Source organism: Trachypithecus francoisi, unplaced genomic scaffold (genome assembly GCF_009764315.1).
Source record: "Trachypithecus francoisi isolate TF-2019V2 unplaced genomic scaffold, Tfra_2.0 Contig01579, whole genome shotgun sequence".
Taxonomy (NCBI): Eukaryota; Metazoa; Chordata; class Mammalia; order Primates; family Cercopithecidae; genus Trachypithecus; species Trachypithecus francoisi.
Window position 1 is genome coordinate 13894521 of NW_022681442.1, and position 25371 is coordinate 13919891.

Below are 25371 nucleotides of genomic sequence, written 5' to 3' on the forward strand. Positions count from 1 at the left end.
TTACCTCGCAACATTTCTGGGTTGGCCAAGATTACCCTCCTCCCTCCTTTCTCTCCACCCATTGCTGCCCCCAGTAAGCTCTCCCTCCCCACTGGCGCGTGCTCCCAGGGGCTCTGTCACTCCTTGGTACAGCCTGCAAATGAGCTTGTCCGGAAGCCAGACAGCATCTCCACCCAAATCCCTTATCTGCCATTTATCAGCTGTGTGACCTCAGGCAAGGTACTCAGCCACTCTGAGCCCAATATCCTCATTTCTAAAACGGAGTTGGTGGGAGTTTCTACCTCTCTGGGAGCATCATCAAGAGGATTAAATGAGAGAATGCACATAAAGTTCAGAATTGAATGGCCCAGAGCACATTCAATAGCTGTTGGTCACAACCCCTGTCTCTGCAAATACTCAAAATCTTATACCTGCCTTCTAACTTTCCCCTGGTCTTGACTGTTTTAATTTATGGTTTTCCCATATTGATTGCTTACTGTTTTATTTTTACATTATAATGTGTTTATACCATATATGTATTAATAAAGTTTAATTCTATTCCCTAAGGGCCACTTTGGATATTTTGTGTAATCAGGTAGGAAAAGTAGACACTCAGAAAGCCACACAGAGACAGGCAGAGGTGATGAGGAAGACAGGGCTGGGAGGGGGGACAGGAGGAGGGGCAGTGGGGCAGGAAGGAGAAGAGGAGAGACTGAGTGCCCCTAGAAGGACTGACCACCAAAGGGCAACCAAGAGGGGCAAGGACCAGCCCCACTCCCTCGTGCCACATTCTTACTGCCTGTTAGGAGAGACTGGACTTTCAGGTTTAGAGGGAGGGAACCACTGGGAGCAGCAGGGTAGAGAAATGATGGTGGGCAAGGCAAGGAAGTGCTACCCGTGAGGGCACAGAGGCAGGAATGTTAGGCCCCTGTGAGCCAGGCCGAAACCAGGTGCTTAAAAGGAAACTTCAGCAGAAAGTGTTCCCACCCTCACTCATCTCCCCCCACACACGCAGACCTCTACGCACTACCCAGACTCATCCATACACATACACACACCCACACACCCATAGACACACATGCACACCCACACACATATGTACACACACACACGTGCACACCCACACACCCACACACATCCACACCCACACACATACATGCACACCCACACACCACACACACTCAGGCACACCCACACACCCATACACATGCACACACACACCCCCATACACATGCACACCCACACACATGCACACCCACACACCCATACACACATGCACACCCATACACCCATACACACACATGCACACCCACACACATGCACACACACACCCATAGACACACATGCACACCTACACACCCACACACATGCACACCCACACACATGCACACCCACACACATGCACACCCACATACACACACCCTCACACCCACACATGCACACCCATAGACACACATGCACACCCACACACTTACACCCACACACCCACACACACCTGCACACCCACGCACCCAAACATATGCGCACCCACACACATGCACACCCACACACCCATAGACACATGCACACCCACATGCCTACTTGTATATACATGTACACATCCATATACACACAGACACATCCCCACACACTCATACACACTCATACACACCTACCCATACACATTCACACTCATACAGACACCCCTATACACATACGTAAACACACATGTACACACCCACACACACCCATATACACACATACACACACACACACCTATGCACACTCATACACATGCTCATGCATCCATACACACACACGCACCTACACAGTCCCCTATATAAACACATGAGCAACCACATGCAGCCCCCACACACACATTTGTGCATGTGCACGCACACACACCTTCATGGCTATTTGGAGGGGGCTCTCCCCTCCCCTCAGCACCCACAGCATTACCCTCACACACCTGCCAAGATTCTCAGGCCCCTCTCCTGGCTGCCACCCTGTGGCTCTCTCAGGTCAGGTCTTGTGTCAACTGCAGCCTCACCTTGGCACGCCTCTCAGAGGCTCACCGGAGGGCTCAGAAATGCAGAAAAGGCTGGCAGAAAGTGAGGAGTGGTCCATAGGGAGTGGCCATGGGAGAGTCTGCTCAGCGAGTCACCAGGGACTTTGTGACTGGAGAGTCCAGAGTTTGAAAACAAATGCCACACTGCTCCGTCCTCACCCACCAGGCATGGCAAGCACTGGGCCCTCTATCTAGGGCACACAAGGGGGCTGCAGGCCTGGCTCCCCTGGGTCCGCCTAAAAAGCCACCCAGACCCCTAACTCCAAGGCCTACAAAGCCCCTGAAAGCCCACAGGCCAGCCTGGCCCCACCACTACCCAGGGATATCCATTTCTCCCTCCTCTTTTCCAGCACAGGTAATGATAATGCGCTTGAGGAAACTCGATAAGTTGGCTACCTTGAAATGGAGAAGGAGGTCAAGAAACACATTTCCTAACTTTCAAAAGGAACTGTCTGGGATAATTAATCAACACATCACCAACACCAAGGGATTGTTTTATATCAGAAGACATATAATTTTAAAAAACAATAGCAGGCTTGTTGTGTGTTTTGTTTCTAAGGAATGTTAATGATGTTTGGCACCCTGCCACACCCAAAGGTTCTCCCCGAATATTTAGAAATCAGACAGAACTTGGCTTCGAGGCCTTTCTTTACCTGGATTTAGCACAGGCAGGGTCATAGACACAAAATGGGCCTCCAACAGGTCTTTGAATGGGCCTGTGATTGCTGTACTAGTGAGGAAGGCACTTGCAACTGCTAAATTGCACTCACTATTGCTTAATTACACCTTTGGATCAGCACCTAATTTGCTTAGGGTGCAACTGAGCTGCCATGGGTGTAATTGCTTGTACACTACTTAACAATGCAGCCACTGCCAGGGGAGATTGGAGCCTCACTTGACTCTGCTCAGAGAGGCTACAGCCCCATAGCTGTGGTTTCCAGGGCCACAGATCCCCCAGCAGCCCAGAACAGCAGAAGGCAGCCCTGGCTTTCTAGCTGTTCCCTGGAAGCAACCTACATGCCAGAAACCTTAGAAAGGTCCATCGGAGGTGTTCACAGAGCCACTAGGAGGACACTCTAAGGCTAATCCTCCCAGTGGGTTCCTCGCCAGTAGGCCCTCTCTGGGAGGCAGCTCTAGGACATAAGCAACTCCACCTAGGTTCTGCCTCGACTATCCTGGTTACTCAGGGCTGCCATCTCCTGCTGGGGCCTGGTTCCCATGGTTAATCTGTGCTGAGACACAGCAGGGGAGGTAGTGGCTAAAGGTGCTGGCACCCAAGGGGGACAGGACCATGACCACAGGCACCCAAGGCCCCAGGTAAGAGAGCAAAGCCCTCCTCCTGAGACCCCTGGAGCCCTGCTGATGTCCACAGTATGACCAGACTGGCAACATCAAGATTCATGTCCCACAGAGGAAGGGGGAGGCATCCACGTTTCCCCCTAAACACACACACACAACACACACACACAACACACACACATACACACACACACACAACAGAGGCCTTTGTGGGAAGGAAGTCCTTGCTCTCTCAAGAAGGGAACTAGTGTCCAAATGTCTTCCTTTCCTTCTGGAGGAGGAGGGCACCAGTGCTTTCTGATGGACTCACCTGTGTCCTGGCTGCCTCCTCAGTCACACCTTGGGGTGTTTACACCCAAAGAAGGGTACACGCAGGCCTGTAACTGTGTCACTGTCTCCTGATGTCACCAGAAAGTCTCCAAGCCACAGCAAGTAGACTTAGTTAAGATGTGAAAGGTAAGAGATAAAGGCTTCAGGGTTAACAATCTAGATGTCAGAGTCAGACAGCCATGAGTTCAAGTCCTAGTTCTGCCACTTGAAGCCATCACTTCACCTCATGAGCCTCAGTATCCTCATCTGTAAAATGGGTTTTGTTCATAGAACCTACCTTATGGAATTGCTATGAGGATTCAGGGAAATCATGCACATAAAGCACTTAGCTCAGACCTTGGACCATAAAATCACTCAAGTGTGTTCTCCTTCAAGAGAACAAGAACGAGCAAGCCATGAACTCATCGCACATCGAGTACTGTCTCAGCCACTTTCCAGCTCTGAGACTTTGGGCAAGAAACTTAACTTGTCTATTTTCTTATCTGCAAAATGGGGATGATTTCATGGTATTTCGTTCATAGTATCAATGTGAAAAATAGCTACAACGAGTGAAAAGTACATGGCATACAAGAGTCACTCAATAGACAAAGCTCTTAACATGATGTTTATTCATTCATGTTCATTCATTTTGATTCAATTATTTCTACTATTTTTGAAGTTTTCAAATAAGTGTAACAGATCTTCCTTCTGAGTGCATTTGGTTTTTTCATACCTTCTTCCCTTCCAGACCCCCAAATAATTGTATATTTCTTTTTTGTTTGTTTGCTTTGATTTAAAAAAAAAGAAAAAAAATAGTCTCACTTTGTCACCCAGGCTGGAGTGCAGTATCACGATCTCAGCTCACTGCAACCTCCACCTCCTGGATTCAAGCAATTCTCCTGCCTCCGACTCCCGAGTAGCTGGGATTACAGGTGCGCAACACCGTGCCCAGCTAATTTTTGTATTTTTAGTAGAGACGGGTTTTACCATGTTGGCCAGGCTGATCTTGAACTCCTGACCTCAGGTGATCCACCCACCTTGGCCTCCTAAAGTGCTGGGATTACAGGTGTGAGCCACCACGCCCAGCCAGAATTGCATATGTATTTTTAGTTCTACTTAGCATGTGCTGCTTTGGGGAATGTTTCTGGAAATTTCGGAAAGCATCTTGTTAAATGAGACCCACAGACCCTAGAAGTGTTCTTGCTGTATACCTGAACTTACATGAGCTGGGTCAGGGGAGCTGGGCAGGGTGGGAAGGGCAGAAATGGGCAGCATCACCAGACTCTACCCAGGAGGAGAGCCCCCTTCCCAGGACCAGGGCTGGAGAGTCTGGTTTACCTGGATCCAACAGAGATCTCATCTTTGGGGAAAGTGGAGACTGAATTCTGGGCAGAGCCCAGAGCCCAGGTCAGCTGGGCAGGAGTCACCACACAGGTGTCTGTTCATCCTGTGGCACAACCCCTCATGGACAGTCAAATTATTAAAGAATCATGGAATTGCAGTTAAGCTTTCAAAAGAATCTTGTTAGAGATACATCCTAACATGGTTACGATAAGATATAATGTCTGGAATTTGCTCCAAAATAGCCTGGGCTGGAGAGAGACTGGGAAGGGTAGATGGAACTAAATTGACCTTCACTTGGTCATTTGTATTTAACAAGCTAGGGCTGCTGTTGTTTAAACCACCAGACTGTGTGGTTTAAACAACAGAAATTTATTTTCTCACAGCTCCGGAGACTGGAAATCCAAGACAGAGTTGTCAGCAGGACTGGTCCCTCCGAGGGAAGAATTTATTCCAGGCCTGGGTTTGTAGACAGCCATCTTCTCCCTGGATGTTCATATCATTTTCCCTCTGGGTCTGTCCATGTCCAAGCTTCCTTTTCTTTTTTTATTTTTATTTCTTTATTTTTTTAGACAGAGAGTCTCACTATGTTCCCCAGGCTGGTCTTGAACTCCTGGACTCAAGTGATCCTCCTGCCTCTGCTTCCTAAAGTGCTGGGATTACAGGTGTGATCCAAGACAAGCCACCAAACTTCCTCTTCTTATAAGGTCACCAGTCACACTGAATTAGGGCCTGCTCTAGCTATCTCCTTTTGACTTGATTACCTTTATAAAGCCCTCATCTCCAAATGAGTTCACATTGTGAGGTACTTGGGGTAAGGATTTCAACATATAAATTTGAGGGGGGGTCACAATTCAATCCATCACATAATTACTGAAGATGGGAGATGTATGCATTACACTAGTCACTCTATAGCTGTATAAATTTGCATTTTCTTCATAATAATGGGTAGAGTGGGTAGGCAAACAAGGGAACAGTGCTTCAAACAACTGACTCAACTCCAGGTTAAACTCCAGAGAGGTAAAACTTGTTCTCCAGAGCTCAAGGGAAATCCTGAAACTCTACTGTTTTAGAAGAGACTATGCAACCTTGGGAGGTAGAGGGCTTCTCAGCACGAAAACATCCAAGCCCAGGCTGCATGACCACCAGTGGGACCTCCTGTAGGATTCTTTCATGGAGGGGAAGCTGGGCTGGCCAACTTCTATAACTTTGTCCAAATCTTGGTTGTCAAAAAAAGCCAGTGCCCTTGTGGACTGCATTAACAGGACGGTGGCTAAAGGCAAGGGATGGGAGAGTCCTGCTCTACATAGAACTGGAAGGGATCAGCTGGATTATGGTGCTCCATGCTGAGAATCCCTTTGCAAATGGTTTATTAATCACTCAAGAGGGACAGAGTTGCATCTGGAGAGGAGTGACCCGGTGCTGGAGGAAATCATGCCATAGCATTCAAGAAAGACTGTGGAATCTACTTTACCAGTCCCTCCTGTATCCTGCTAGAAAGATTATAAGCAAGTTTCACAACAAATACACACCCATATGTATTTCTTTTGTAGTAATCATATTCCAAGGAAACTCCTTTTGCTTTTATCAATTAACAGTTACATACCTTAAAGAGCTTTCCATATTAGAACACAAATTATGCTTATTTGTTTTTAACTACTGCATAACATCCCATCCTAGGGTAAATTATGTTACCAATCCCCTAGCAATGATCATTTGACTGTTTCAGATATTTCCCTATAGCTAACAGCACTTAATAATTAATTTCACACAGGCTGGGCATGGTGGCTCACACCTATAATCCCAGGACTTCGGGAGGCCAAGGTGGGCAGATCACCTGAGGTCAGGAGTTCCAGACCAGCCTGGTCAACATGGTGAAACCCCGTCTCTAGTAAAAATACAAAAATTAGCCAGGCGTGATGGCACATGCCTATAATCCCAGCTACTCGGAAGACTAAGGCAGGAGAATCACTTGAACCCAGGAGGCAGAGGTTGCAGTGAGCTGAGATTGAACCATTGCACTCTAGCCTGGGCAACAGAGCGAGATTCCGTCTCAAAAATAGTAATAATAATAATCTTACATGTATGTCACTTCACATATGAATGAGTTCATTTGTGGAATAAATCTCTCTAAGTTAAACAAATATTATGGATGGAAGGAAGGAAGGAAGGAAGGAAGGAAAGGAGGGAGCGAGGGAGGGAGGGAGGGAGGGAGGAAGGAAAGAAGGAAGGTTGGATGGTTGAGAGAAGGTACAGGGCTCGGGAAAACTTTCCACCCTTCCTGGGTACAGCCACCTCTATGGCCTCAAGCAAGCAGACATGGAGAAATGAGCGAAAATCACAATCAGACAGGCAGCAGGAAGGTTCTGGACAGAACTATCCTGGATCCTGTCTCTTTATAGCGACACCTGTACACCCATTGGCTTGGTCCCTTTCCCCAGGATGAGAGAGCGAGTCATGAGGCCGGGAAGGAACTACCACAAGGTCCTCTCCCTCCCTAAGTGCCTTCCATCACCCACTGGTCTGCAATAGAAGGAGAGGCCAGAAAGGGCAGTGAGCAGGGAGGGCAGGTAACTAGGGCCTGACCCATGGGGGTAGGGGTGGGGGCAGACAGCTGCAATGCTCATGAAGTGGTGGCACAGAGTAGGCATTTGAAGCAGAAGCAGTGGCTATTTACTCCTGCCCCCAGGCTGGCCTACAATCTAACCCAGGCCCAGAGGCAGGGAGAGAGCTTCTAAAACAAGCATGAGGCTTAGATGCTAGTCCCCCAGAGACTCCTGGCTCACCTATTCCCTTCCCTGGGGCAAAGAACCAAGTGACCCCTCTAGAGATTACTCTTCCTGGGGTTTCCACGAGCAACTGATGGGCTGAGATCATTGGTACATCCACATACACCTCACGTGTGTACACACATGCCCACACATGCTCTCTTCCTCTACCCTCTTGAGGCTGACAAGTGGATGTGGTCTGTAGCATATTCAGTATATTATAAATAAAGTCTCCTTTTCAGCTATGAAAACTCAAGATTTGAGAGGGAAGCAGGCTGTGGGGTGCCATAGGGTGTGGACAGAGAAGGAGGGCCTTTAAAGGGCTCTGGCTTTCAATAAACCCTGAATGACACCACCACCCCAAGGGTCCTTGGAGCTGCTTAAGTCCCTTTGTGCTGCCCCTAAACGGCAAGTACAGAAAGCAACATTTGAGTCAACATGGTGCTGTTTACTTAACAAAGCAGTGGCCTTCCGCTTGAAGTGATCTACAGTAGCAGACACCACTTCTGGCTTTCATGGAAGGCCGCAATTGCAGTCTTTTTTTTTTGTTTTTCTTTGTTTTTTTTTTTGTTTTTTTTTTTTTTTTTTTTGAGATGGAGTCTCACTCTGTTGCCCAGGCTAGAGTGCAGTGGTGTGATCTCAGTTCACTGCAAGCTCCGCCTCCCGGGTTCACGCCATTCTCTTGCCTCAGCCTCCTGAGTAGCTGAGACTACAGGCACCTGCCACCACGCCCGGCTATTTTTTTGTGTTTTTAGTAGAGATTGGGCTTCACTGTGTTAGCCAGGATGGTCTCGATCTCCTGACCTCGTGATCCACCTGCCTCAGCCTCCCAAAATGCTGGGATTATAGGCATGAGCTACTGTGCCCGGCCAACTGCAGTCATTTAGAGTGGGTCAAGGAGAGGAGTGGCAGTGAGCCCTTCAGGAAGCAGACCACCATGGCCGAAGGGAGGCTATGCCTGTGTGAGGTTGGGGGAGGCAACACAGAGAAGCCAGCTGTACCCCGCAAACATGCACCTCACTGTGGCTCCCACAAACATGTCCAGTCATGCCCTCTCCACCCCCATGGTCACACCTGGGCCCACCTACACTCACACACACAAATATTCACACTTCCGAACATCCATCCATACACATGTACTCTGTTACTCAGCCCCACTCACAAGCGCAAATGTACCTGTGCTTACCAGGCTTGCATACTGCTCACGGTCCAAGATAGTGGTGGCTATCGCTCTTCAGGTCCTCGGTACTGCAAAGGGGGCAAGAGGCAGTGCCAGCTAGGTGCCACTGAAGGAGGGACTCCTAGGAATAAAGCTGATTCTCAATAATAAAGTCACTCTTGGATAGTACCACACCCAACACACAGATGTCTCCACCAGAATTTGAGTTTATGGACTCCAGACTGTGTACTGCCTAAGAAGTCTGGCCAAAAGGATGGGCGATGGGGTGCTCTGCTGAAATCCAGTTCACATTCCACTTGGCAAGCCACAGGAGAGGAAAGGATGCCTTCCACCCAGAAGAAGGGATGCCTTTTGCTAAGCTGCACAAAGACACAGTATGGGCTACTGCAACCCCAACCCCCATGGTCACGTGCATATTTACATGCATGTTTATAATCCACATGTTCAAAGTTGCATGCTGTACAAGCATATTCAGGTATAGCCACTCATACATATGCGGCCACCAGCATGCAAGGTACATGGCACAGAACTCTCTTCATTAGCACACCCTTTCCTAGGGACCCAGGCACAGATTCTCCTGCTTGGCCTTGACCTGAGCTGACGATGAGGCCCTCAACCCCCATTCCAGGCCCTGCGCCCCACAGACAAGGCCTCAGAAGTGCCTGATCCCTCAGGAACAAAATCCAGTGACCAGGCAGGTCCTGCAACAACTTACTTACCTGCCCTCTCTTACCTGACCCAGGATGAGGCCACTGCCAGAGTGGCCCCTGTTGAGGACAAAGGCTGACATGGAGGGCTCTGCTAGGTGACCAAGAACATGGCCCACCCACCTCTTGGGTTTGCAGTGGGTGAGCGTGTGTCTGGGAGAAAGCGGGGAAGCAGGGGAAAGGGAGAACTCTGCCTCCAGGAGGACCTTGCAGCCCCAGGGAGTCAAGTGCCAGAGCAGCTGTCTCCAGACCCATGGCTTCCAAATAAGCCAGACCCTCAGCCAATGGCAGCCACCCAGCCCTAGCTGTGCTTTTACTTACCCAGGAAGTACAGGGGAAAGAACTCCCACAGGCCCTGGGCACCTTCCTTTGATTACTCCACTGGTGACTCCTGAAAGTTTCTCACCTTCCCCAGGGCCTCCCTACAAGAAAGAGGCTCTCTAGCCTAAAGAGTCTTCTATGGGGGCTCAAAAGCCCCTATCTGTGCACAAGCACAGTGCCCCAAAGGCAGACAGCAGAGGACAGAGGCAGTGGCCCCAGCCCAGACAGCCTCCCTCCACTCCCACCGTTCTACTGCAGACAGGCCCAGGGCCCACGGGCTCTGGCCGACCTGGGGATGGGCAGTCCCTGGCATGGCTGCCCCTCCAGCTCTTCGGTTTTAGGAGAGGGGAGGGGCGTCCACATTCTCTGGAGAGCAGAGCCCTGCGAAGTGACCCTGTTTCAGAATGAAATTGAGCTGCCATTTTCATCTTCTTCCCAAATGTCAGCAGCGTTAGATCAGATTAGGAACTAATCTCTTGCCAAAATTCATTTCCGAACAAGAGAGGTGGCTGCGGGCGAAGTGGAGGTTTGTCATTGGTTTCTCAACTCGCCGTATCCTTTCTCTCCCTGTTACTGGGGTGGGAGCAGGGGTAAAAGTTGGAATAGACTGCACTGAAGCCCCGAGGAGGCCTAAGGAAGGTGAGGCAGCGGCACCAGGTGCAGTGGGAGGAAGCCCGTGGCATTAGGGCATTAGGTGAGTGGGCAGCCATGCTGGCCTTGTGCTCCCTAGCTGTGCAGAGCCAATTGCTCAGGTATCCTTCCTGGGATGGAGAGAAACAGGAACAAGGGCCAAGCGAATGGGGCCAGAAGGACAGGGCCTGAAGCCTGCACCACATCTTCTCTGAGGTCCCTCCCCAAACCCCACCTAGTCCCTCACCTCAGTGTCCCCAGCCTCTCATCCCAGGGGCCAGAGTAGTAAAAGGAAAAAAAAAAGGCAATTGCAACCTAAAGAGAGAGAAGGAAAAAAAGGAAAATAAATGCCCAAACGCACTGGTCACTACCTTGCAGGAGGCCTCAGTTGACAAGTGACCAGAACACAGCCGCTGGCCTGAATGCATAATTACCCCCAAGTGAAAATTCCCCCATCTAATTTGATATTTAGTTCTTTGCAGAAGCTATAGCCTTCGTAAATAATATACAAAGTAAGAAACCTAATCCCGCCTGCTAGAATGTTTAATTCATCATTATGCGAGCTAATTGGAAGGTGATTATATGGTAATTGCTCATTAGTGGTGTATATTTATCGCTGTACCTTATGTCAAGGCCATGGGAATTGTGTAGAGTCTGTTCTCTCATTTCAAGGATCAGTTTCAGAAGCAGGAGCGAAGCAGGCAAGATCAAGTTCTTTCTGACGTCAGGGTCCAGCCAGGGCTATGGAGACCCGTGCTATATATAGGGCCTGGAGCTGGCTGGGAGCAGGGGACGTCTGGGGCCAGGCTGAGGCCCAGCCCTCCAGACGTTGCCGGCAGCCAGGCCACCGCCAGGCGAGGCCAATCCTCCTCAAGTCATTTTCCAAATGAGACTCCATGCCCGTCCCAAGCACCTCCGGACCCCCAGGTGCATTTTGGCCTTGTGCTTGTGCTGGGAATGGAGATCTTACTTTTGTGCTGTCTCTCAGGAGTGAGAGGAGGGGCAGTAAATGTGGGGTAGGGAGGAGGATGGCGAGGATGGAGATTGAACACTGGGTGGGAGATACGGATCGGAAGGTGAGGTATGACTTGGTGAGGAAGGTGGAATTTTGAGTGCTCGTCTCGTCCCTCTCTCCCTGTCTTGCCAAAAACATTCTCTCAATCACACCACCCAGCGAAGCCGGATGCTGGCTCCATACTGCCGGGTTGGTATTTAAGGAGGGAAACCCAGAGTAAACCGGGAGCTTACTCCCCGGGGTAATCGGCGGAGCCACGTCAAATGAACTCGAAGCACGAAGAACGAAGAACGGCGGGACGTGAGCGGAACCCAGCCACAAGGCCAGCGCCTGGGATGGGAACTTAGGAGAGGCAGGAAGGCGGGTCTGAAATCCTGAGAGTGTGGAGAGATGGGGAGGGCTCGGCCTGCAGGTGAAGGTGGGGGCAGGGGCGAAGCCTGGGGCCTTAGCAGCCGGGAGGACCAGGCTCTGGCACTCGGAGTCCAGCCTCCATGCGTGCATCTCCGCACGTGGGCGTGATCTTTGGCGCGCTCTGGCGCCCCTCAGAGGAGTGCGACGCGCCTCTGCCCTACCCGGACCCCAGCCCTGGGCGCCGGTCGGCCGCCCGCTTCTGGCACCCCGACTTGCAGCTCCAGTGCCCTCCCGAGACCCCCCGCCGGGCAACAAACACTAATAAACAAAAGGCCAATTAGACGCTGGGGCGCGGCTGATGAATGGACCTTGCGCTTCCAAGCGTGGCGCCGCCTAGAGTTTTCTGGCGCACCGGGTCATGTGGGAGAAGCCAACTCCCGGAGAGGGGTCACGGCTGGGGTCAGAGAGTTCTCAAAACTCCCACTTTCCCCTGGCTACGGGGCTGGCTGGGGCAAGAAAACCCGGCGGCCAAGCGTAGGGCGCGGGCTGGAAGCTGCGGGCGAGGCTCGAGCGGCCCTGCAACGCAGCCCGGCTTTCGGGCGCGGTCCCCAGACGCTGGAGGCCGGCATCCTCTGCCGCCCGGCCCGCGGCTGCTTCGAGGAGGCGCCCCAGTAATTCCAGCGCTGATTGCTGGAATAATAAAGACTGGTCTAGAAAAATGCGCAGTTACACAAAACGGCTGTTGTTTGACAGACTCCGGAGTTAGTGGGGCGCTGCCTGATGACATCCCAGCCCAAGCCTCCTCACTAGACACACACGCCTCGATCCCAAGACACGCAGATGCTGCCCTAGGGCCGGGCATGGACATCCATCACAGGGACCCCCATCCAAACACCGAGAAACGTCCCTGCAAGCCACACACACCGAGGTCACCCCATTCTCTGAGATGCACAACTCCAGATGAATTCACAGATACACAGTGCAACTAGATCGTGGCACACAAATTCAATAAACTGCATTTCCATACCGTCATAGGCACTCTGCAGCCTCACAACTGCACGTGCTGGCCCTAACTCAAAACAATCTAGACACACAAGGTCGGCTAGACATCTTGACCAAATCTACATAAGTAGCCCTGGCCGCTCCAGCCTTTAACTTACTCAAACAATTAGCACTGACACAAATTGACTAAAGTCCTAGCTGAGACACACAATTCTATTCCACAATCTACACAAATGCCATTATACCACAAACTAGTGCTCTCACCCTATACAAACATACAAGAACAGACCCTCACCCTGCCAGCCTTACACCGACTTGGACCGGCCCTTAAAACCCCCACCACGGAGCGGGGCCCCGGGCCAGGCCTCCGAGCAGCCAGAGTCCCTCCCCAACCCGCCCGCGCGTCCCAGACTTTGTTTCCTGCGATTCGAGGCGGGGACGGGGAGGAGCCGAGGTTTCCAAATCCGCGCGCAGGCCCGAGTCCCTTTTCTGCCTGGCCCGCCTGGCGCGGCCCTCAGGCAGCCACAATCCGCCCCTCGCACAAAAGTGGCCCGGCAGGTTACGGGCCGCAGCCAATGCGCCAGCTCCTGCTCGGCTTGCGTGCCAGGAGCAGAGCCAGAAGGAGCTTGGCGCACTGGACACACAGAAAGAAAGCCAGGAAGTTCGGAGGTCGAAGGTTTCTCCCACCCTAGGACTTTCTGGCGCCTCCGCGAGAGACGCACACGGAACCCATGTGTACCTCGCAGGAGAACGTAGCCGCGGCACACGCGCGTAATAGATTCGGTCTGACCCTCTCAGGGCAGCGCAAACGGAGAATACATGGCTCTCCCGAACATGCACCTGGCCAAGGGGTCCTACAGGGAAGGTCCACAAGTAATTAACAAGGAAAGAGAACATGGATCAAACTTGTATCCTATATCCCCATTCGGGGTCACAGACAGGACCCTATGGCAGCATGCATACAGTTCACCGTGTCCCAGGAGGAGCGCAGAATCTGACCCACGCTGCCCATTGAGCCCTACCCGGGAGCATCCATGCCTGGCACCTCCGGAGCACGAAGGGGCACATAGACCTGGGGCACATGGCTCCCACACCCCCCTGCTCAGCCCAGCACGCGCACACTGCGAAGGGAACGCAGAGGCAGGGCACACGCGCACCCTGCCCCGCGCCCCACGCCCAGATAGTCATCGTGGGATGGCATCTCGCAAATATTTATATTCCTCAGCGCCACGGCAGCCTGCGTCCACATTAGACGCTCTAATCCTGCCACTTTAAATAGATGAATTAATAAAGCAAACGAGCGGCTAATAAGCTGACTGTCCTGCCTTTTTGAGGCGGAGGAAGGACTCGAAAGTGCGCCAAATTTGTTTGCAGTGGATCAAGGCGAGCCGCCTCTGCTTCACTTTCTTTATCTTAATTCCGACTTGAAAAGATATAATTATCTAGTTTGAACAGAGCTGCTATCAAATCCTTCTTTGGGCCGGGAAGGGGGGCGTTGGAGTGGATTGCGGCTCTCTGAGCCGCTCCGTGCAGCCGGAGATAGCGCGTAATGAAGATGTGGAGGCCTGAGATACAAAGGGCATTAACCTCATTAGCATGAAACCTTTTCTTCTTACCATTGTGGGACCCTTTCAGCCGCCTAATCCCCCCTATTTTCAAAGCTTGGTTTGTAATAAAGCTTTTAGTTTTTTTTTTCAAAGCTAATAGTATTCTCTGATGATTTTATTGCTGTTACACTACATAGGACGTTTACCCAAAAAAAGAAAAATCTTCCTCACCAGCCCCCTTTTCTTGTACTTAAAAAATATAAAGTATATAATTTTGGCAGAAATAAACCTTTTATTAAGACGGAAAATTTGTTTCTGGACAGACCATTCTGAATTTTAAGAATGTTTAAGAATGCGCTCAGTGTTTGAGGTATTCCGGGTTTCGGAAGGTGAGTGGAAGGAAAAGGTAATTTGTACTTGTTGAAGAGAAAGGGATGCTTTGCGGCAGCGCTGACTGCAAAGCGCTTGAGACAGCTAGTGGTCACCGAGGGTCGTGCTGTCAAAGCGCCTGGAAGCCCCACGAGGGTTTCCTGGATACCGCGAGGCGCACCTGTCCCTGTGAGACGCAAGCCCAGGTCTCCTGAGGCCACCCCGTCTCCCTCCTCCCCCCAGCAACTCCCTGCGGTGGAGTAGCCCCTCACAGCACACACACCTTCCAAGAGGGGTCTGTGTGAAAATGCACTATGAGCAAACAGGTTTCTACAGAGGGACAGAGATGGGGGAAAAGAGGGGAGGGCTAGACAGGCAGAGATGGGGGAAAGGAGAAAGAGACGGAGAATGAATTCTACTTTAGAGAAGAGGAGGAAAAAAAGAAAGAAAAAATTTCCATAGTGCCCTATAGTCCCCACACGTGCACGGAATGTCTAATCTTAACTTTTCAAGGCAGGATGTTAACAAAGCTTGTATTTTTGCCCTGCATTGTAACTTGGCCTTATCACAGTGTAAAGGGTGGGGAGATTGTCCTAAATTATGTCCAGGCAGCCCCCCTGGATCCATGGATTAAGAGATTAAAGGAGACCACTGGGCAAGGCCTCCTCTTTCCCCTTCATATTCCTGGTATGATAATTGCTTAAACTGATTTGCACTTTCACAAAAGCTCGCAGGACGCTTTGTAGCTCGAACAGAACAGACGAGGTTTCTCTATCAATGGAAATAAAACTGATTAATGCAGCCTATCAGGATAAGAAGCAAATGAAGCATGCAAAAACAACCTCGTACCCCCAGAAGGGGGAAGGAGGGAGGGAAAAAAGCTAAGTTTCCTCCAAGTCTGATTACAACTTTTTCTTTAATGTTAAAATTAAGAGTTGAAGGTTTCTCAGAACGCTTGCCTTATAAGGCTGCTGAGGCCCTTGGGCTCGGCCCATCACCTTCGGCAGATTGGAGCCAGGGAGAGAAGGAAAGAAAGGAAGGAAAAGTAAGACTTGTACTTCGGGGTTTAAAGTCAGAAAGTTTAGAAGTTGCAAGATTCTGATTCTGCTACATGTTTTCCCCAATATTCCAGGAGAGTAGTCTTCAATGTGTAACTATATGTCCAGTATTTTTTTAATAACCAGAGGTTAAGAGAAGTAAGCATTTTAACCCAAAGTTCAAACTAAACTCCCTCAGTAGGGCATACAATGGGCAAAGGTCTGGTTGGAAAACTTTTCTCCCATCCCTTTTCTGAAGGACTTAAGTTTTCCTAATCTTCTCCCTTCTCCACCCTCATCTTTCTTTAAAATGCCTGAGAATCCACCAAACTGGCCCTTTTGTGGGTGAGGAGCCTGGATTTCTTGAGCCTAGTTGGGGAAGGACCACACTCAAATTACTGAGATACATTTTTAAAGATCCACTTCAATTTCCCAAGACGACTACTCTGAGGGCATATTGATAAATCTTTATTGACAAAATATTGACATTGACATACTTCTTGGAAGTATATAGTGTGTTAGAATTCTAACAAATTAACACATAACACAAAAATATTTACATTCTGGTATAGAAGACATTAAGGAAGTATTTGTCACTCTCTTTAGTAAGTCTATGATCTTGGAATAGAAACTCAGTGCTTGAAAACTTGCCGCCGTGTGCTTGGCCACACTAAACATCATCCCCGCTAACTACAGTCCTTCAGTTTTTGCAATAGATAGATTTAAAGTTTGGAATAGCCATTGCAGTGAATGGTTGAACTCGGCCAATTTCTCCAACCACTCAAAGGAGAAGTTTGCATCAGGGTTTTAAGCCTCAGGATGTTAGGAAAGGGAATGTCCAAGAAATAGAATTAATTTGGGGTTTTTTTTTCCAGTACAAGTCCTGACTCTTTTTGTGGGCACCCTCCCCCACCACCCCCAGCCCCCCCACCCGTCATCCTGCTCCCCGTTTCTCTGTAAGAGGACCACTATCGCTGAGCCTACTTCATTTAGCTTGCACAATCACTTTGACATCAGAAGGTATCAAAAATTGTTTACAGACTGCACATTTCTTGGGAAAAAAAATCAAAATAAAAAGCACACAGAACCTGTCTTTAAAACGAAAAGAAAATTACAATTCATTTCGGTCTTTAAACACCATTCGCCCAACAACTGCTACATGCATTTCAAGGTTTTGAAACAGATGTGGGATGGGGCTAGACATGGAATTTTCATTTGTTATTACTAATTATTTTTAAAGATCAGGGGGAACACAGCGAAGTGCAAAAAAAAAAAAAAAAAAAGTCCTGTGCCTGGTTGGGTCGTGCTTTTTATCATCATCATTATCATTTTTTAAGTGGACTGTGATAAACGGAATACCTGCCAATCATCTTGTCTTCCCGGTTTGGTGTTTGACTGACAGCTCCCCTTGTCAGAGTGCACGTTCAGCTCTTGCTCTCGCTCTCACCCTCTCTTTCTCTCTCTCCCTCCCTCTTTCTCCTTCTCTCTGTCTCTCTCACTCACTCAGCTGCCTCTTTAGACGAGGGTCGCTTGTTGATGAAGGAGCCTCCATCCTCTGCCATCTTGGCACGGCCTTGGGTTGGGATCCTGTGCCCTCGCTGTCCAAAGTCTTCGCCGCATGCTGCTGCTCCCTCCGATTCCCTCTCCCTTTCTCGGTGAACGTGTATGCGGTTTGTTTTTGTTTTGTAGGGTTTTTTTCCTTCTCCACCTCTTCCTGTCTCTCTTTTGCTCCATGTTGTCTGTTTCTGTGGGGTTAGGTTTGTGTTTTTAATCATCTGAGGTCACGTCTATTTCCTCCGGACTCGCCTGCTTGGTGGCGATTCTCCACCGGTTAATATGGTGCGTCCCTTTTTTCTTTTGTTGCGAATCTGAGCCTTCTTCCTCCAGCTTCTGCCTTTTGAACTTTGTTCTTCGGTTCTGAAACCATACTTTTACCTGCGGGTGAGAGGCCGATGGGGTGCATTAGTTCTTTCAGAGCACCCTTGTATAAAGTACCTGATCCTTTCACCCAGCCCAGACTCCAGTTCCAGACTCAGCAAAGACCCAGTCCCCCAGATGCAAGTCGTAAGGTCCAGCCTCCCCAAGGCCTGCCCTCAGGGAGCAGGGCCCTTAGTGCTTGGTGGAAAAGAAGCCCAGCTCCCTGCCCTTCTGAGCCTTCCTGAAGAGCCTTTCCCCAGGGCCCTGCGGCCCGGAATGCACTGAGCCCCCTCTCTCCTGGCCCTGCACATGGCATCTATATCCCGCTGAGAGCAAAGCCTTGCAAAGCATGGGAAGCCCCTACAAAAATAATAAGTGATTAAAAATAAAAAGAGACATGTCCCTAACTCCCTCCAGCAAGCCAGTGCAAGGGAGACCTCAGTCCACTGCTGCTGCAGCTTCCCTCAGGACCCAATGTGCTTTCTATTTTCTGCTGATCTGGGCAGTGTTTCCTAAATATAGCGTCTTCTCTTCGTGGCGGGGCCCTGGGTAGGCGATCAGGGTTTGCCTGCCCTGCATCCTCCCTGCGGGGGATTCTCACAGGTGAGCAGGAAGGGGATAGGGCTGGAGGAGACCAAGAGGGACATAGAGTGTGCAGGCCTCCAGACCAACCCAGCTGTACCTTTATAGCTAGGAAAATGGGTTCAAAACTGAAAGCTTCTGAAAGGCCGTAGGTTACACGGAAAGTAAGAGAGAAACTAAGAGGAGGGAGATGACAGCAAGCTCCCTCTTCCCTCCTCCTAAGCAGCCCGGGAACAGGCTGCTGGTCACACAGCCTCGGACCCCAGTCCCATCACTTCCCACCAGGGTGGGGCTGGAGGCTGGGCCTAACCAGAGTGGCTCTGAGAGGTCTTAGGAGCAATGAGGTGGGAGTCAGCTGCCATCCCATGAGCTCCTGGGAAAGCTGAGTGGTGGGACCTCATTCAGCCACCAGACAGTAACACGGTCCAATCTTCCCAGCAGGGGGGTACAGGTAAGGGAGATGGCAGAGACTGCACCTCTGATACCATCTCCCCACAATTCCTATCCTATCTGGATAACAGTACCCTAGCTCGATGCCAGTCCCTGGACCCCTGGGGTCCACTCCATTCCCTCCTTTGAGACCGCTAGTCGGTCCGTCTTGCTCTCCTGGAAAGCCTCCGTCCCCCAAAGTGCTCCGTGAAAAAGCTGAGCGGGAACAAGGCTGAATTTAATTTGCTTTGAGTTTGCTAATTGAGGGGGAGGACGGTTCATTTCTCCCCGGCGCTGGCCCAAGGCGCGCGTCGGTGCGCTCGGGGCTTGACACGCACACAAAGACTCCAGGCAGCGTGGGCAGCGAGGCGGACAAAGACCGCCGCCGCCTCGGCTGTCCAGGAGAAATCAGCCGGGCCGCGCCTTGTGCCGGGCTCCGCACAAACCCGCCAGGCCCTCCTCGGTTTTGGGGTGGGGAACATGTTTTAAAACAAAAGGCTCGACCTTTCTGCGCTGCCCAGGAAAAGTGTTACAACTTAATCTGCCCAAAAACGTTACTGTTTGCTGGGAACTTTGACCCCACCCTGCGGCTCCGTGTACAGTAGCGCCTACTGTAGTCCTAAACCCCCTCCCCACCCTGGGATAAGCCCAAGCCAGGCCCGCCCAGGGACCCTGCTGTGCAGAAGGCCTGTGCCCTGAGGCAGACCCTCTCTCTGCAGCCTCCCAGCTTTATTTCTCGGATGTAGGGTACACCCAGGACGCTTGCCCTCCACCTTCTGATAGCCCATCTCCTTCAGCGAAGTCACTGGAGCCGACGGTGTGAGCCATGGGCTGGCAGTCGCTCAGAACTCATCTTTAACCCACATCCTGTCCTTACCAGTCTCCAGCCCCAAACACCCAGAAACCCCACTGTGCTTTCCCTCTTCCTGGACCCCAGCAGGGTCCTCACACTCTCACCCAAAGTCTCACCAGAAATGCAGGGATGTTTTAGCCAGGACATGCCCAACTGGACAGAGAAACAACTCGGCGCGTTTCCCCAGAACCTGGGGCAGGTTGGCACTTACAGCCCCTTTCTGGAACCCAACAAAGCCAAGCACCTTGAGACATACATCCTGAGCCCAGGCGTGGAACCAGCTACCAGGACCTGTGCGGAAGGCCCTCACAGAGCTCCGTGCTCATGGGTGTGCTTGAAAGCCAGATTTGGGGTGGGGGCGCACGCCCAGATGGGTTCCTGGCACCCGGGCCGCACTCACCTGAGTTTCCGTGAGGCTGAGGCTGTGTGCCAACTGCTTCCTTTCGGCGCCCACCACGTAGTGATTCTTCTCAAAGGCGTGTTCCAGTCTTAGAAGCTGGGACGGGGAGAAGGCGGTTCGGATCCGCTTGGGCTTTCGGGCCAGCGCGTTGTGCAAAAGGAAACTCTCGGGGCTAGTGTCGTTCCCTGCGGGGAGCACAGCAGAAATCCCATTAGGGGGGCTGCTCTGACTGGAGCCGCGCACTTCTCCCGAGCCGGGCTGGCCAGTCACCGCGCTCAGGGCCTTCGCATAGCTGGCGCCGCTCGACCCGCGGGGGTCGGTAGTCCTCCCAAGGGCTCACGAAGGGAACGCCGGCTCAGCTGCCCGGCCCGCAACGCTGGGTGTCCACCTGTGCGGCACCCAGCCAGCCGCTGCCCCGGCGGGACCAGTCCCTCAGGCTCCTGACCTCGGCCGGCTCCGCAGCCGCCCTGGCGCCGCGGGCCTCGCCACCTCCTCGCCGGGCGCTGGGGGCAGGGGAGGGAGCCGCAGAGCCTGGCCGGGGGATTGGCGCCCACAGCCCGAAGAAACGACTTTCTCTTCTTTCTAACCTCTCGGGGAACTTTGACCCAGGGTGGAAAGGCGGCGGGCTGCTCTCCAGAGTTTTCTTGGAGATTTATTTTTAAATTATTTGTTTTGTTGCCCCTCCGGAAAAGTACAGAGGCGGAGCGAGTTGTTGCAGCCCGATCGGGACAGAAATCTCGCCTGCGGGTGTGCCCGGCCACAGCCGCTGCTGCCTCTCGAGAACTGGGCTCCAGGGCTCCCGGCTCCGGAGAACTAGAAGAGAAACTCGAGCGAAGGGATCGAAACCCGGGGGGTTACCGAGTTGCAGACACCGCCGGGACAGTCTAAAACGCAGGAAGATCCCAGTGGCTCCGGGCCTGGTGGGGGGACCATGAGCATGACTGGTAGAGAATGAGGAAGGGCAACCCTAAACTTTTCGAGCGAAGCCTCAGAGTTTGGGGTTCACTCATTAGGATAGGAAATCGATTCACCGAAAACCCAAACAAAGAAAAAAAAACCCGACAGCCCAGGCAGGATGCAGGCAAATCCAGTTCGGGATTAAGGGTAAAAGATTTTTCTTTTTTTTTCTTCCTTTGGTTTGATTTTTTTAAATATGGGGAGCGGGGTTACATCTACCCGACTCTAGGCTCCGGCAGGAACGCAATGGGTTAATGAATGGACAAGCCGCGGAGTATTGATCGGCTGCCGCCGGAGGTAGATCTTTTACCGACTCCGATCGGTAAACTACCCCTTTTTCTGAAGTTTTAACTCTCCTCCTCCCACCCCGTACCCAGAGAAAAACAAGTCAAAAATATCTCAATAAATGAAAACACGCGAACAGATATCTCCCTCTAAAACAGTTTCTGACCAGGTTCTTTTTTTTTTTTTTTTTTTTTTTTAAGAAAGAAAAACAAAAACCAGACCGAACCTGCCTTCCCGCTGTGGCTGCTCGGCGCCCCAATTGAGCAGGTCGCGGCGAGAGCGCCGAGCCCTGGAGCTTTCCTCCCGCACGGGTTCCCGCCCCTCCCCAGGCCTCCGAAAAGCAGGAAAGAAAAAAGAAATCCCATACTTTTCGCCCGGGGCGCGAGGGTCCTCTCGCCTCCAGAAGAGGGTGGAAGACCAAGAAGTGGTGGGTCTGGACTGAATGGGCGCAAAGTGGGTGGTGAACAGGGTCGAACGCAGTCGAAAGCAAGCCTGGCGGCCGAGTCCTGTCCGCGCCCCTCGGAGCCAGAACGGTTGGGGGCATTGCCGAGGGTACCAGGAGCCTGGGGACCCCGCAGGCTCTGGGCTCCGCGGCGCCGGGCACGCACAGCCTGCTTGGATACGAGCGCACTGGGGGACAACTTCTCCGTTCGCACCCCTTCCCAAAGGGTCAAGCAGCCCGCAGGCTATCACTCCAAATCGGTCGTAGCTTAGGAGACTGGGGATCGACACCACGACCGGTCCCGCGCCGCCTAGTTTCCCAACAGGGCGCGCTGGCCCGCGAGCCGGAGAAACCTCCGCCCAGGCCTTGCCAAGCGCCCACCCGGAACAGGCCGGGGGCAGTAAAGGATGCGGCGGGAACGGCGCTTTGCAGTTCCGCGACGTGGCACGTACCTTGGAAGCGATGACCCAGATATCGGTAGCGGTGGATGAGCCAGGGGTAGAAGGTGGACGGATCCCGCTGCTGCGAGGCGAAGAGGGGGTGTGGCGAGTGCGAGGAGGGTAGGGGGTGGGCGGCCAGGGCGTGCGGCGGCGGCACCGGGTGCACTGGCACGGCGGGGTTGGGCGGGTGCGAGACCGCCTCGGCGAACACCAAGTCCGGGTTGGAGTAGACGCCCCTACCGGCGGCGGCGGCTGCGGCCGAGTGGAAGCCGTTGAGGAACGGATTTATGGGGCTGGAGTTAGCGTAGCTGAGTGCCGCGGGACGGATGGGGTCCTCGGAGCGCGAGGCGGGCAGGGGACTGTCCTTGGCCACCAGCGATTCGATGGTGAAGCAGCGCTTGGGCGCCGGCTGGAACATGCTGCGCCGAGGAGCGGGCGCCCTGGGCTCCCAGCTCCCGGCGACCGCCGCACGCTGCCTCCGCCGCCGGCTGCCCGCGGCGAGGACGGACTAGAATTGGGGACTCGTTTGTTTGGGGTGGGGGTGGGGGGAGGAAAGGAAGAAAGAAAGGAAAGGAAAGGAAAAAGGAAAGGAGGGGGGAGGGAGAGGGAGAGGCAAAGCCGAGGATCCCGAGAATCTTGCACCAAACGCGCCCAACCTGAAGAGGGGGGAAAATCCTTCCAGAAGAATTTGCAGGCGTGGATTGGGGTAATTTTTTTTTCTTTTTTTTCTTTTTTTTCTTTTTTTTTTTTTTTTTTTTGGCGAGATGGCGTGGGGCGATCGGAGTTAGAGGCAGGGGGGAGAAGGGGGGAAAGTTCTCGGGGGAGGCAAAAAAAAAAGTTTTTTCTCCTCTGCAAAAGGCGGGCAGGGCGCCCTAAGTCCAAGGACAATCCATGGAAGTGCTCGCTTCTTCACAAGTTGTGCAAACGATTTGTTAGTTCATGAGCCTAATTAGTGCGGGGATCACATAAACAGCTTCCTCCGAAGCCTGGTAAATGGCTTGATGATTGGTCGCTATTACTCGCCCTGAGGTGGAAGGGGGGGAGACTCTTTAAAGTGCGTCAGAGGGAGGTGAGCGCCTGGGAACCCGGAGGCCTGGATCCCGCCGAGTGGAACGGAGTCGGCGCCGCCGCCTCGGCCGAGCCTTCCGCCGCCCGCCTGGCCGCCCGACTTCTCCGCGCCTTCGCCCCTCGCGCCCAGCTCACTCGCTCCTGCGGCGCCCGCTGCGGCTTCTCCTCCTCCTTCGCCTCCTCCTCCTCCTCTTCCTCCGGTTTCTTCTTCTCCTCCTCCTCTTCTTCCTCCTCCTCCTCCTCTTCTTCCTCCTCCTCTTTCCCCACCTACTCCCCCTCAGCCACCGCCTCCTCCTCCACCAGCACCACTCCCTCCGGGGCACCCCGGTCCCTGCAGAGTCCCTGGCCGGCGCCGCCTCCGCTGCGGCCCCCTGAATCCGGAGCCTGCTGCGCCCAAGCTGGTAGGACAGACGGACAAACAGATTCCTTTCGCCTAGCGCTCTGCCGCTGCTGCCTTACGCGGCCCTGCGTCGGGGGAACTGGGATCGTCCCAGGAGCACCGCGAGGGTAAGCGGGCGGGGGCTGGTTCCTGGGCTAAAGGCGCTGTTCGGTTATACCAATCCCCACCCTTAGCAAAACTCCCAGCGATTTCCTAGGCCAGGAGGGATCCTGGAGTGGGGGGTACGGGGTCCTCCCACCCCACCAACCACGCTTAGCCTCGAGGTCCCAGGGTCGGTGCGTTCGCGAGTCTTAACCCGGCTCGTTCGTTTGCGAGTTGAGACCGGGAGCTGCCGACCCGGCTGAAGCAGTGGGCTTCCAACTCGCTCCCGCTCTCGCCCCACAGTCTCCAGCGTTTTCTGTCTGGGAGGGTGCTCACCTCCTTCCCCAAAACAATTCCTTCTGGAATTTCTGGGAGCGGTAGTCCGAGGTCAGGGGAGAGCTTGATGTGGTGCTACCGTACTATTTTGGTTCCGTCGTAATTATTTTTGTTACTGTGGTCAATGTTATTATTATTATGGATGCTATTATTTTATTATTATTATTTCTATTATTATTATGCCATGTGTTGTCCCGGGGAGGGGGGGTTGCTGTGCAAACCCAGTGCAACTAGGGACTACGGATCGTTTCTCCGGTCCCAGGCCGTGTCCGCATTTTCGAGCTCGCCTTCGGTTTTGGGATGATTTTAGGACCGAGTTCCCTCGTCCCCATTGGCTCGCGCGGCGGCATAATTATGATCACATCCCCAGGCTGCTGGCGCTGCTCTCTGTTTATTGGTGGTTAAAGATCTATTATCTATTCATCAGCCGCCTCTTTTTTCCTTTTTTTTCTTTTTGCCATTACATTCTTCTAAAGTGAAGTACCAGCAGGTATTTTGCACGTTTACAATTAATGATTAAAAAAAAAAAATTCTAGCGTCCTTTAAAACTATTACTCCCAGGCCCCTGTCATTTCTCCTAAGAATGCAGAAATGCCTGTGTTTGGTGACTAGGTTGCCGTGAGACCTGGGAGAAGCCGATGGGAATGGGGGGAGAAGAGTGAAGTCCACCGTGAGCCAGGCTGCACTGCCACCAGAAGCATAGTTGAGGGGACAGGTCTCAGGACAAGCTACCTGCTTCCTCCCTTGGTTTCATCTACTGTATATTTATGTTTGTGTCAATTACTCCTTTATTCCAAATAAAATGTTGTGTTGGGGCAGGTGTCCAAAAACCTCTTTTGGGAAACCAGGCAAGAGAGGAGTTGGGAGCAGTATTTTCCAGGGTCATCAGGGCACCAGAGAGATTCGTGGGGAACTGGCAGAGATCATCTTTGTTGCCCCCACTCCACACCTTCCCAGGGAACATACAGACACATCTTCACACAAGACAGGTGTGCGCCTCAGCTTTGCCCTTACAGTGGGAGACACCTGCTTCTCCCTTAGGCTTCGAAGCTCTGGGCTGGGGTCCTGGCCCAGTATTGTCCCTCTGTCAGTTCCAGGTGACTTTGCTTTCTCCTCCTCCTCTTTTTCCAGGTCCAAAGATTCTGGGCTTTGAATCCAGCCGTTGGGGTGGGGGTGCATTTAAAGATGCACCTCCCTTGGGCCTGGACCGCTGTCCCCCAAAATATTGTCTGCAGTTTGGAAATCCCTCTCTCAATTAGGCTGTGGGGTTAGAGGCCTC

At 52.2% G+C, this 25371-nt stretch overlaps 2 protein-coding genes across 3 annotated transcripts in view; one reads left to right on the forward strand and one right to left on the reverse strand.

Annotated features, from left to right (window-relative positions):
- Positions 1-16347: 16347 nt before the first annotated feature.
- EMX2 (empty spiracles homeobox 2) lies at positions 16348-23428 on the reverse strand. Of its 2 annotated transcripts, XM_033181572.1 has the most exons (3): positions 22220-23428; positions 20084-20268; positions 16348-17837 (listed from the first exon to the last, which is right to left on the reverse strand). In XM_033181572.1, exons 1-3 carry the CDS (start codon positions 22623-22625, stop codon positions 17670-17672), a joined length of 759 nt encoding a protein of 252 aa, XP_033037463.1. In that variant the 5' UTR covers positions 22626-23428; the 3' UTR covers positions 16348-17669. The 2 variants fall into 2 exon arrangements, with proteins under 2 accessions (XP_033037463.1, XP_033037466.1); XM_033181575.1 differs by lacking the exon at positions 20084-20268 and having other exon boundaries at positions 17734-17837; positions 22220-23422.
- Positions 22972-25371, forward strand: part of LOC117064546 (putative protein TPRXL) — a 53148-nt gene continuing 50748 nt past the window's right edge. Inside the window, exons 1-2 of the mRNA XM_033178619.1 lie at positions 22972-22990; positions 23161-23782. Coding sequence (XP_033034510.1) covers positions 22972-22990; positions 23161-23782 — 641 coding nt within the window. The remainder of the gene's footprint in view (positions 22991-23160; positions 23783-25371) is intronic.

What these genes read in the sequence shown, in the direction of transcription:
- EMX2 (XM_033181572.1), bottom strand. Translation starts at nt 22,625, where the DNA reads ATGTTCCAGCCGGCGCCCAAGCGCTGCTTCACCATCGAATCGCTGGTG. An exon ending in TCTGGGTCATCGCTTCCAAG is followed by an intron (nt 20,269 to 22,219) that starts GTACGTGCCACG and finishes TGCTCCCCGCAG; the next exon opens with GGAACGACACTAGCCCCGAG. An exon ending in TCAGCCTCACGGAAACTCAG is followed by an intron (nt 17,838 to 20,083) that starts GTGAGTGCGGCC and finishes TCTCACCCGCAG; the next exon opens with GTAAAAGTATGGTTTCAGAA.